The sequence below is a fragment of the Eutrigla gurnardus genome (genome assembly GCF_963514095.1).
Source record: "Eutrigla gurnardus genome assembly, chromosome: 14".
Lineage (NCBI taxonomy): Eukaryota > Metazoa > Chordata > Actinopteri > Perciformes > Triglidae > Eutrigla > Eutrigla gurnardus.
In genome coordinates this window covers 14,736,747-14,748,215 of record NC_139937.1, presented here as the reverse complement: position 1 = coordinate 14,748,215, position 11,469 = coordinate 14,736,747, and the positions used below count along the sequence as shown (strand labels likewise).

Here is an 11,469-nt window from a genome sequence, read left to right as displayed (position 1 = left end):
GGCTTCGACTTGGGAGGGTCGATTTTTTTTATTCTCATCTATTTTAAGTTTTGTTTTCTAGTGGAAAGAAAACATCCAAATTGTACTACTTTGTCTATTTGTGTCTGTAGATTCCTCCTTACCAAAATGTATGTTAGACATTACCAAATTTGCATTTTTACACATTGAATTACAGAATACTTGGATTTTGTGGTTTGTTGTACTGTTTTGAAGTAGTTGCACTTTACTCTCCATAATGAGTACTTATTGTTTTCATAGATGATATATTTTGCTGCTAGTACTTATTGACTTATTTACAGCACACACACTAAACAGACATTGGATGAGAATCGCTGGTCACACTTCGGAATAAGATAAGAATGCAGTAACCTTAAATGTAATGGTAAAGGAGTTTATTTATATATATTTGCTACTTTCACGTCAGTAAAGAGTCTGAATACTTCTTCCCTTTCCTGGCCATACTTGATATTTTACTGCCCTCTCCTGGCCAAGTAGAAGGCCTGTCACTGGGATGTAAAACACCACCAGAGCCATGTCAGATGTTTATTCGGTCAATTTAATTGTTCAGGCATAAAAATTAACACTCGTGGTTGGGTGTATGTGGTGTATTTGTGAAGATTCCCTCTCCAAATGCCGTTAAGAGTCTTTCAAAAATAAACGTGTCTGGTCGGATGATCGGCTCCCAGACAGGAGCAGGTATGGTCCTGGAAGTCCTCAGCAGACCTCGGTCCTACTCCTGCTTTAGTCCTCATCGCTTCCCATCTCTAAAGGGTCAAAGTCTGGGTCATCCTCATCCAAGTCCAAGTCGTCAATGTCCTGGAACAGTGACTCATCCACTTCCACGTTGTTTCCAGCTGCAGAGGAAGAAACACAGACCGTATATGAGAAGTGGACATCACCAGGACGTCACCCATTGAAATAAAGTTTTCACCTTTTCTAGATACTCTTGCAGTATTCAATCAACCCCAAAATCTCTTCCCAGTTCACTGCAGACTCAAACACGTTGGAACTGTGATAATACTGAGAGAGTCGCTTCCACATCACATAACGAGGTAGTGGGAGGGAGTGTTGCAAATTACCATATCGGATATAAATGACATTGGTACACTCATCCTCAATATGCATTAAACATGAGTTGTTGCAGTCTAAAGGTTCTGCATTAAAATTAAAATCAATTAATTTAAAAAATAATAATATATATATATATATATATATATATATATATATATATATATATATAAATATTAATAATAAACATGTTTGTACCAATAAAGATTGCATCTGATTCAACACTTAAACTGTGCCTTATACTCCCATATGGACTTCAGAACTGTTGACTCTTCAGTTATTGAATAATGTTAATCTCATGCAGTTAAGTTATTGGAAAAAAAATATGTTTTTCGTACTGAAATAAATAACTGTAATTATATAAATGTCTACAAAATAATGTTTTTATTTTTATTTTTTTACATTTTCACTCCTGGACCAAAAAGACGCCTCAATGACAACAATGTCTATTAAGTTAAAAGCAGCATTGGTTTCAATCATCACCACTCAAACACTTACTGTCTTCAAGGAACTGAATGTCAGACGTGTCCAGGTTGTGGTCTGTCTCAAACAGCTGTTTACCTGGTGAGATACAAATGACATTCCCTTTAGTTCTTGTGTTTATGTTATCTATTGTGCGGGTCGTGAACCTGTAAGTAACTGCATCAGAGTTTACCAGTGAGTTTGATTTTTCCTGCCTGCTCCTCTTCTTTCTGTCTTTTACTCCTCAGCTCGGCCATCTCCACCTCAAACTTGGCTTTCCACGCCAGGAAGTTTTCAATGGTTACCACTGTGCCCTGGAACAACACCTGTCAAACACGCACACATCATTATACTCTACACTATCATTGACCACAGTCATTCCTTAAAGGGTAACTTCGCCATTTTTCAACTTTGACCCTATTGTCTCTAATTGACTAATGGGCACACCAATTTATTAAATGGGTCCAGTATGAAGGGAGGATGCTGCAGACGGCAGCTGCTAAAACATGCTGTAATATAACGATGATATTGACGTATCACAATGTGTAAATACTGTAAATGTATGTCACATGTATACCTTCTCTGCTTCCTCTGCCTCAGCCTCTTTCCGCCGTTTCTCCTCCTCTCGTCTGTTTTTCATCACATCCACCATTTCATTAAGTTTCTCCTGAACGGCCGTCACCAGGGTGAAAATCATCACCATGCCCAGGTTTTCTTCTGCCTGCAAGAGAACCACATTGTTGATATTGATTACATTAGTAACTTACAGATCAGGGTTAGGGATGTAACAAACAATATAGGATTTTATCACGGACCGCAATAAAAAACCACTCGCAATAAGTTGATCGTCAAGAATTCTGTTATCAGAATAATCTATCCATCTATCATCAGGGGTAACTGGTAAAAAAGGTGTCTGGATTGGATTTTATGTATTTATCCTTGATTTATGCAGGGGTGTGATCCCAGTATGTGTTAGTGTCATTTTAAAGATATTTGGATGATAATTATTTTGGCCAGGATAATCGTGACATGTTAATATCATCCCATACCAACAGGAGAAACAGTCTACTGGTGTATGAAAACCATTAACAGAAATGTTCCTTTTCTTCTCAGCAGCTAGAGGGGTATGAGGTTGTTTGATTGACAGCAGCTGACAGACTGAGGGAGCGACAGAACGAGAGACAAAGTAAACTGGCTCAGTAACTCACAAGCCATGGGCAGAAAGTGCGTTATTAGCATTGGTTTTCAGGACAAAGCACTATTTAAAACACACAAGTTACAGTTTCTGTTTTCTGCAGCTGTGCAGCTAACTAGCTATCTCGGCTGCAAGCTGTCATTACCAGTGTATTTTCACTGATACATGTAAGCTTTGGCAGACAAAAACTAAACAAAAGCATGGCATTTCAGTTGGCCTGCAAGTGTTTGTTTTAAATTTGATAGAGCATATGGACCAGCTACCAATATTTTTTAAGGGGATCATATTACGTTCGGATGGACAGACCTGCTGCTGCAGTAAGGTGAGGATGTCCTCCGCGTCACTGTCCTCCAGGTTCTCCTGGGAGTGGATCTCCCACAGCGGAGGCTCATCTGGGTATTTCTCTACGAATGTGAACTTTAACGTTGTTTCCACCGCTGCAAGAAAAGAAAAGAAAAAAGCTCATATAATTACAGTATTACGACTTTCAAGATCAGTTACTGTGTGGTGTTTACTGTCCAGCATACACTACTCAAATCAAATCTGACTTTTTCTCTCACCGTGTATTTAATATCTAACATCATTGACAACATTACATTTTGAACAAGGCGAGATTTCATCATAATGCTTGACTGTCATGCATGCACGGGGTGACAGTTTTCAACCACACATGTCAGAATACTCACTTTCATCATTTTCCCCTGCATCTGATGTCACATTGATGGTGAAGCTGGTGGGTTCATCTGAAAGCACTGCAAACATACACACATCATTTCTACATTTTGCTATTTCATAAACAATCTTACATTAACTCACCATGCACCAATCAATAACCTGATAGCCTCGATAGAACCAGATAGAACTAGGTTCATTATACATCAACAGTACACTGTAATACAACACGTATACTGCGTATATGCTGTGTGTGTGTACAGTGCAATGCTATGTGCACAAATCCACTGTTAAAGGTGTTCAAGAAGTGATCCTGAATCTGAATGGGCTTTGGCGTAACTTACTTGTCTGTCCATATTATGCACAGTAAAGGCCCGCTGTAACAGCTCGTCAATCACTGCTGCGTGTCAGACGTTTAGCTCGAGCAGCGTGACAACACCATTAAGTTTATACCACTGGGTGCCAAAGCTAACCAGTTAGCTGTGTTTGTCGGGTTTATCCTTTAATAAATGGCGTAACCGATCAGCTAACGTTACCTGCTAGCCTGCTAGCTAACTCAGCTGTCTCTCGCTCCCTCTGTCTAACGGGACGTTGATCAAATTCAAACCTGTGAACGAGTCCGGGTAGATGGACTCTATGGCTTCAAGTTCGTTTCTTTGCTCTTCGGCGTAGTCCGTCATTTTCGTGTGGCTGCTGGTTATCTGGAAGTTAGACAAATCATCCCCGCTATGTCCAAGCTAACACACTGGCTGTGCTGCGTGCTCCACTCACACCCGGCGGTGATCGATGTTATCGATATTCTGATGTTTTGGTCTGATACCGGAGATGTTCGTTATCCAGCTATGTGAATGTCATATTTTTGGCTACTACTGTTTGAACATGTGGTCAGAATACAACTGGACACGTTAACTGTAGGTATCTCTGCTTTATTCGGGTTTTCTTAAGTTCAATGTCACTCTGTGATCGATTGTTTAGGTCTGCAAGCGCCAGCGCACAGGCGGAAACCACTTTTTTCTCCGCCGCACCAACTTGAGCACAAACAATACGACAGCGCCACCAGCTGGAAAGAGATATATTTTCCACCTAAAGCCATCCGTCATAGGAAGATTTAGCAGCTGTCAAAAGTCACACTAAAAAAAAAAAGTCATACTGTCGCTATCTGTCACATGTCAGGTTCTGCTGTTTTACTACAGAAAGCATATTTTATTTTATTTAAGTTTACAGACAGCAAAGAAAAACTAAATTAGATAGGTTAGGGAAGACCATCTACTCAGCACCAACACGCAACGCCCCTCCAGTCCAGCTGACGGCGTTGCAGTGCCGCTGCCTTGTAAAAATAATTTTAAAAAGTAGTAGAAGAAGAAGGAGAAGAACGGAATCCGCAGAAGCTTGCGCTCCTACGGTGAGAGCCGTTACTTTGCAGTTTGTCGTCAGTGGCCAATTTAACAACCACAATTAACTCGTAACTTACCTCGACCTGTCATTAGTTAGACAGTATCAGCTGACGACAAAGCCCCCACTCCGCTAATACTCTGAATGCTAGCTAGAGTAGCTAACATGAGCCATGTTTTGTTGCTGTCATTGAGTAGAAGTCAAACAAACAAACAACGCTGAAGCTTTACCCTTAACTTAAAGTAACACCAACTTCCGTGGGGGCTTACGTGCTATTACAGTATGAATAATAATAATAATAATAATAATAATAATAATAATAATAATAATAATAATAATAAAAATACACTAACAGTGTTTACTTTGGCCTTAATTTGCTGTTAGTTTTGATGAGCGGATTCTGTGTTATACATAGGGATAAATGCAACTCCTGCAGCTTAGTAAGCTAACGCCGCAGCTAAATATAGAGTAGCCCAAACTGCTTGTTCCTTTAATATTCAGTTTTGAGGGTGTATTCACGCATTATCTTAACGTTTAATATTGTTTTGCTTTTTAATTTATTATTTTTAAGTTATTAATGTGTAGTGGGTAGCACTCTCGCCTCACAGCAAGAGGGTCCTGGGTTCGATCCCCGGGTCGGCCCGGGTTCCTTCTGTGTGGAGTTTGCATGTTCTCCCCGTGTAAGCGTGGGTTCTCTCCGGGTTCTCCGGCTTCCTCCCACAGTCCAAAGACATGCAGGATGGGGATAGGTTAATTGATGACTCTAAATTGCCCGTAGGTGTGAATGTGAGCGTGAATGGTTGTTTGTCTCTACATGTCGGCCCTGCGATAGACTGGCGTCCTGTCCAGGGTGTACCCTGCCTTCGCCCAATGACAGCTTGGATCGGCTCCAGCCCCCCCGCGACCCTGAATACAGGATAAGCGGTAGAAAATGGATGGATGGATGGATGGAAGTTATTAATGTCTTCCTGGTTGACTGAAGCTCATCAAGTTCCTTTGAATGAATGGTGTACTGCTGAAATCTGTGCTGGAGGGAGACACTTTGGTAACATGTCCTTTGATATCAGGCCTGCTGATGGACTGGCTGCACAGGACAGGATTTAATGCTCATCTGTAGAAGAGCAGTATCAGCAATGTCTGTCAACTCCCTCCTGAGATGCACCATTAGGTAACACTGCTTTGTTGTTGTTGTTCTAAGTTGTATGGCACAGCTTTGTGCATGGTATTGGTTGTAAATCTCAAATTGATGATACTAGATGAAAGGCCAAGATATAAGGATTCATCCATGTCCGTAACAAATTTCATGGCAATCCATCTTATACTTGTTGGGCAGACATACTAACTGTGCACCTTTTATTCATTCTTTGACTAAATGGCTAATCAGATGACTCATTGATGTAATGTCATCATGTATGTAGTCAGATTTATAATTAAGATTAGTAAAATAGATGAACTACAATACTATATACATGACCTCTACAATATACAATATTGAGCATGAAAATAATAGGCACTGTGTACAAAAAACTTATATAATGCAAACTTATCTGCTTTAAAATTGATCATTTTAATCCAAAAGGGATCATTTGTGTGATTTGTGTAGATGATGGCTGTAATTTAACATTTAACATAAGCTGTGTCTGAGTTGTCGGTTGTTGTGCATGTTGTATGAACTATAAAAATATTTCACTTCCATGTGTTTTCCTCTGCAGGCTGGAGAGGAAACACGTGGCCACACATTTAGTCCAGCAGAGAACTCTCTCAGGGGCAGATGCCGTCAATGCACTCAGACCGTTTTATTTTGCAGTCCATCCTGACTTCTTTGGTCAATATCCCAGGGAACGGGTAGGTCTCTCTTATGTCATGGATTGTTTATAATCCATATAAAAACATTGTTTTTATTGTACATTGATGTAACATCCAATGCCGTCTTTTACAGGAAGTGAATGAGAATTCATTAAAGAGGCTAAATGGCTATCTGGACAACCTGCAAAAGCCCAGCTCACGCTCAGTTCAGCCAATGAAGCTCACCTTTTATGTCAGGGACACAAAGGACAGCAGTGACGTGCAGCCAGACCTCCTCGCCTTGGGTAAAGTGTCCTTTAATATTGCTCATAATATACGCAAGTTCTGTCGTTACAAATCTAAAAGCTCTCGCCTGGTTCTCAGGGTTCCGGCCGGTGAGTTTCACCCTGCACACAAACGACGTCATGAGTACAGTGGTGACCGTCTTGAAGTCCTGCAGCCTGCCCCTGAAGCACATGAAGGGTCTGAAAGAGGGTACAGGGACCCCTAAAAGTCCACCTGAGTCGGGGCTGCATTTCTACAGACCTATCAAATGGGATAAGAGCTACTACACCTTCACTGGATTCAGAGACCCTGAGGAGGAGCTGCAGCAGGCCAGGAGGGTGGAGCCTACACTCATGTTAGTTACACTGCACCTCAGCTCTGTATCTTGACTCACATGCATACAGTCTGTAACGTAGAACTGAACTGGTGAAGACTTGTTGAGAGCTACTGGGCAAAAAAACATGAAAGTCGTGGACCGTAAAACCAATACTATGAAACTAAGATGCTAGAAAGCTCAATAGAGCCGTGGGGAACTGAGTTGAGGATAATTATCTGTGGGTTTTTAATAATAATTTGTTCTAGTAGTTTTGTGTTGCCTTTTCTTTGTCAGCTTGTGGCTGAGAAACAACGAGCCCGAGGCAACGAAGAAGCACAGCGCCAGTCTTCCTCGGAGAGAAGAGCTGAACAGACTGAAGGAGGAGCTGTGTCACAAATTTGATCTGGCTGATATCAGGTACGCTCAATTAGTTTGCCCCCAACACTAACCAAGGTGCTGTGGCAGCAGCTAACAACACTGTAGTCTACATGAACTTGTCTATTCGCCTGTCTGATCAAGCTGAGGAGAATGTAATTAGAAAGGAAGATTTATCATTAAATACGATTAATCACTTTATTCAAAGTGACGATTGTGTTTGAGGATTTTCTTTTTTGTAGATGACATAAAATAGCATTCAAAAGCTTTTTTTGAACACCTTAATACAATCTTTGAATGTAAAAAAAAAGAAAAAAGAAGACATTTGGTACAACCCTAATACTCATGTCAGCCTAGTTTGGGTGAGGGGATTAGCAGTCAGGAGTGAACCCTGAAGCTCGTTCCTCTTCTGGGGACTGCGCTTTATTTAAAGACACTAGTATGAAGCTGTGTACATGTTACCGTGGCGATGGCGTGTGTGCAGGTGGCAGCGCAGTTGGGGAGTGGCCCACAGGTGCTGTCAGCTTCAGAGTCTGAGCAGACTGTCCCTGCAGAACCCCGAGGCCCTGAAGAACCTGCAAGGTAAAGAGTCAGACTTAAAGTAAGATTCTTCACTTGAATTGAATGCAATTTAATGAGCAGTATATATTATATTACACTTCTACTTGACCTTTATGTAATGCAAAATCAGGAAAAGCTGTCTCTTGCCAGTGTTTGGTTTGTCCATTCTGGGCTACTGTAGAAGAATGGCGATGCAACTTGGTAGACTCCATGTAGAGGATCCATATATATAAAGATATAAAGGGCTCATTCTAAGCTCAGTGGCTTGGTGACAATAAATCAACGAAAGTTCAACAAGTTGTTTGGTTAACAAGACCAAAGATCAGCAAAACAGACTCCCGTAGAGTAGAATGGACAAACTCTCCTTTAATCTGCTCCTCCACCTTCCCTCCAGGACACACTGTTGTGTTTGCTGACCAGTCAGGGATGAACGCCTCCGGACACATCATGCTGGGAACCATGGACGTTCATCATCAGTGGACCAAAGTAATGAAGCTGCGGTGCTTCTGCTGCCATATGTTCTTTGTGCTGCTCGTTGTTTGCTGACCCCAGGTCTGCCTGTGTGTGTCTCCAGCTGTTCGAACAGCTGCCCAGCTATCGCAGCCTGCAGCAGCAGACAGACTGGCTGAAGGAGAGGATCAGCCTCCTGCTGGGTGGGACTCAGGTGGTCCACGTGGAGAGGCTGAGACCAGTCCAGTCCATCGCCGAGCACTACAGCACCCTCAGCACCTTCCACAAGAGCCTGATGTCCCGACGGCTTCGCCTGCACCCGAGGAGCCTTCAGGGACTCACCATGTTGTTGGAGAAGTACGCTGTCACACTGTCATCTGAACACCTCAGTCACACACACACACAGCTCTCTGCTTTCATTAAATAAGACACTGTCATAAGAGATGCTGATTGGCTGACGATCACAGTGGTCACACTGACCGATGTTGTTGGTGCTCAAATGTAATCTTTGGTTTTTGCTGAGAAACTTGAGTTTGAAGGAAATGTTTTCACAGTAATATAAAATAGATATTTGAGATTTGTTTAACCTCATCACACTAACTTTAAGTAGCTTATAATATATGATTAAACTGCTAATGTCAAGATTTCTTTTAAGTATTTAAATAAAAATACAATATTTTTATTTCTTAATCATTTAAATTGCTAAGTAACCACCATAGATGACACTAACAATGAAAAAGGATAACATTTAGAGTTTTTGATGATTTACACTGACTTAGGCATGGTTGCATTTCATTTTTGGGATGGTGGTAAAAAGGTTAGTCTGCAGTACAACAACAAATAAATACAAAAATCTGAGAATTGGCAGGTCATTATTAAAAATCACTGGTTGTCTTTTGTGTCGATGACAGTGACCACTCTAACCCCAGTCTTCATGAGATGGGCCACTTCATCATCCCCACCAACTGTGACCCTCCCAAGCTGCAAGTCTTCCTCCAGAGCCACGCCCCCGAGGCCAGACAGCGCACCCAACGCAAAAACCAGTGAGTCAAACAGACCCTCATATTCGAGAGTCAAATTGTTTCTGTTTACAATAATATGAACAATATCCAAAATCTAAGGCGATATCTAGTCTCATGTCATGATATCGATATGTACATTGCCCAGTCATTATTTAGAGCTGTGGGTTATATATTCCATTATTTCTCTGACACTATTTAGTTCTCAGTCATTTCACTCTTTGACAAATAAATTATGCATGAAAGAGCTTTAAAATGATACAAATATTTTGAGAGGGAACACGTTATTTCCTAATGCCCACCTCATACTGGTTAATTTGGTTACCGACTGCTTCTCCTTCTGTGTGTCCAGGCTGCAGGCGGAGGAGGAGGCTGTGGTGAAGCTGTGTCTCCAGAATCTGTCTCTGAGGAGTCTGTCCAAGGAGCCCAGTGTCAGCTCCAGCCAGATGATCCTGTGCTGTAAGAGGCTGCTGGAGCAGCGCTCCCCCCTCATGCAGGGCCTCCACCTCTGTGTGTCTCACTACTACTCGGTCATGCAGGACGGAGACCTGTGTGTCCCCTGGGACTGGAACAGCTGAGCCAGAGGGACACGGTCGGTCCAAGCGTCGGGAAGAAGTACATTCTAGCAGCTCAATGGTGTCCAATCAAGTTTTAACAGGGTCCTTTTGTAGATGTCAGGTGGTCACGGCAGATCTCATGTCTGTTCATTTTCAAGGGAAACATTTCAAGGGAAAAAGTAATGTTTTAGTGGTTCATTCTTACCAACAAGCACTTTATATTCTTGATGGAAAAGCCAAATAGAAGCGAAGGTCAATGATTCCCAACCTGGGGGTTGAGGAAGATGAGGAGAAATGTGCTCCTTTCTTTCAGATAATTCAGATTTTTCTTCTAAAATCCTTTTCAGGAATCAAAAGTGAAAGTCTGAGAACCAAATAGTGTTTGGTTGTAAAAAGAGAAGTGGGTAGCCGTCGGTTAGCTTTGAAGGGTCACAAACCTAAAAGGTTGACAGAGGTGCAATATGATCTTTCTTCAGAGGGTTGATGCCTCAATGTGACAAAGTGAATCTTCTGTTGTTATTTTTGGGATGTCCAGTTTGGCTCCAGTACCCTACCACTCACACCTGGACTTCAGAATCCCATGAGCCGGACCCAGAATGAGCTGAATCAACATTTGGATGCTGCACATTCATTGAGTTTGAACCCAGAATTTCCGCACAGTCACCAAATTAATTCCAGGAACGTTAACAAAGACTTTGTACGGTGTCCAAGCTGCAACACCCTGTGTGTGGTATGTGCTGCTCGTTGTGTACGGAGGAAAAATGTGTGATGATGGGCCACTTCACTGGATGGAGCTCATCTGGGCACATTGGACGTTTCAGATGCTGGTGAGTCCATATTGAGTTCTCCTGTTTTCATATGGTGGTTCTGTCACTTGAAGGAGGTTGGTTTGAACTTTGTGAAGGTAATCTAGCTGTAAAACAACTCAAATAAAGCTGCTTGTTCGAGACCGGACTGTTTATTATGCCATCATGTGAGATTGTACTGGACTGTAGATCGACACGCCTCCCTGGCTCTGGAGCGGACGCCACTTAATGACAAACCACAACTGAATCCGAACTGTCGCCTCACAGCAAGAGGGTCCCGGGTTCGATTCCCAGGTCGGGTTCCTTCTGTGTGGAGTTTGCATGTTCTCCCAGTCCAAGTGTGGGTTCTCTCCGGGTTCTCCGGCTTCCTCCCACAGTCCAAAGACATGCATGGGGATAGGTTAATTGATGACTCTAAATGTCCCGTAGGTGTGAATGTGAGTGTGAATGGTTGTCTGTCTCTACATGTCGGCCCTGTGATAGACTGGTGACCTGTCCAGGGTGAACCCTGCCTTCACCCAATGAC

General features: G+C 42.2%; 2 protein-coding genes across 2 annotated transcripts; one reads left to right on the top strand and one right to left on the bottom strand.

Annotated features, from left to right (window-relative positions):
* Window positions 1-377: 377 nt before the first annotated feature.
* Window positions 378-4,183, bottom strand: rwdd1 (RWD domain containing 1). Its single transcript, XM_084027496.1, has 7 exons — window positions 4,005-4,183; window positions 3,412-3,477; window positions 3,032-3,162; window positions 2,108-2,251; window positions 1,724-1,856; window positions 1,567-1,629; window positions 378-854 (listed from the first exon to the last, which is right to left on the bottom strand). The coding sequence occupies exons 1-7, from the start codon at window positions 4,075-4,077 to the stop codon at window positions 742-744; spliced, it is 723 nt and encodes a 240-aa protein (XP_083883622.1). The 5' UTR covers window positions 4,078-4,183; the 3' UTR covers window positions 378-741.
* A 554-nt stretch (window positions 4,184-4,737) lies between these two features.
* Window positions 4,738-11,086, top strand: tcaim (T cell activation inhibitor, mitochondrial). Its single transcript, XM_084026560.1, has 11 exons — window positions 4,738-4,799; window positions 5,857-5,957; window positions 6,502-6,634; window positions 6,729-6,879; window positions 6,959-7,214; window positions 7,470-7,592; window positions 8,035-8,132; window positions 8,506-8,597; window positions 8,686-8,918; window positions 9,473-9,604; window positions 9,933-11,086. The coding sequence occupies exons 2-11, from the start codon at window positions 5,893-5,895 to the stop codon at window positions 10,156-10,158; spliced, it is 1,509 nt and encodes a 502-aa protein (XP_083882686.1). The 5' UTR covers window positions 4,738-4,799; window positions 5,857-5,892; the 3' UTR covers window positions 10,159-11,086.
* Window positions 11,087-11,469: the final 383 nt, after the last annotated feature.

Excerpts from the sequence above, each read along its gene's own strand:
- rwdd1 (XM_084027496.1), bottom strand. The coding sequence starts at position 4,077 with ATGACGGACTACGCCGAAGAGCAAAGAAACGAACTTGAAGCCATAGAG. Across the intron at positions 3,163-3,411 it reads TGCAGGGGAAAATGATGAAA|CGGTGGAAACAACGTTAAAG; the intron begins GTGAGTATTCTG and ends CTTTTCTTGCAG. Across the intron at positions 2,252-3,031 it reads TCACCTTACTGCAGCAGCAG|GCAGAAGAAAACCTGGGCAT; the intron begins GTCTGTCCATCC and ends GTTCTCTTGCAG.
- tcaim (XM_084026560.1), top strand. The coding sequence starts at position 5,893 with ATGCTCATCTGTAGAAGAGCAGTATCAGCAATGTCTGTCAACTCCCTC. Across the intron at positions 7,215-7,469 it reads AGGGTGGAGCCTACACTCAT|CTTGTGGCTGAGAAACAACG; the intron begins GTTAGTTACACT and ends TTTCTTTGTCAG. Across the intron at positions 9,605-9,932 it reads CGCACCCAACGCAAAAACCA|GCTGCAGGCGGAGGAGGAGG; the intron begins GTGAGTCAAACA and ends CTGTGTGTCCAG.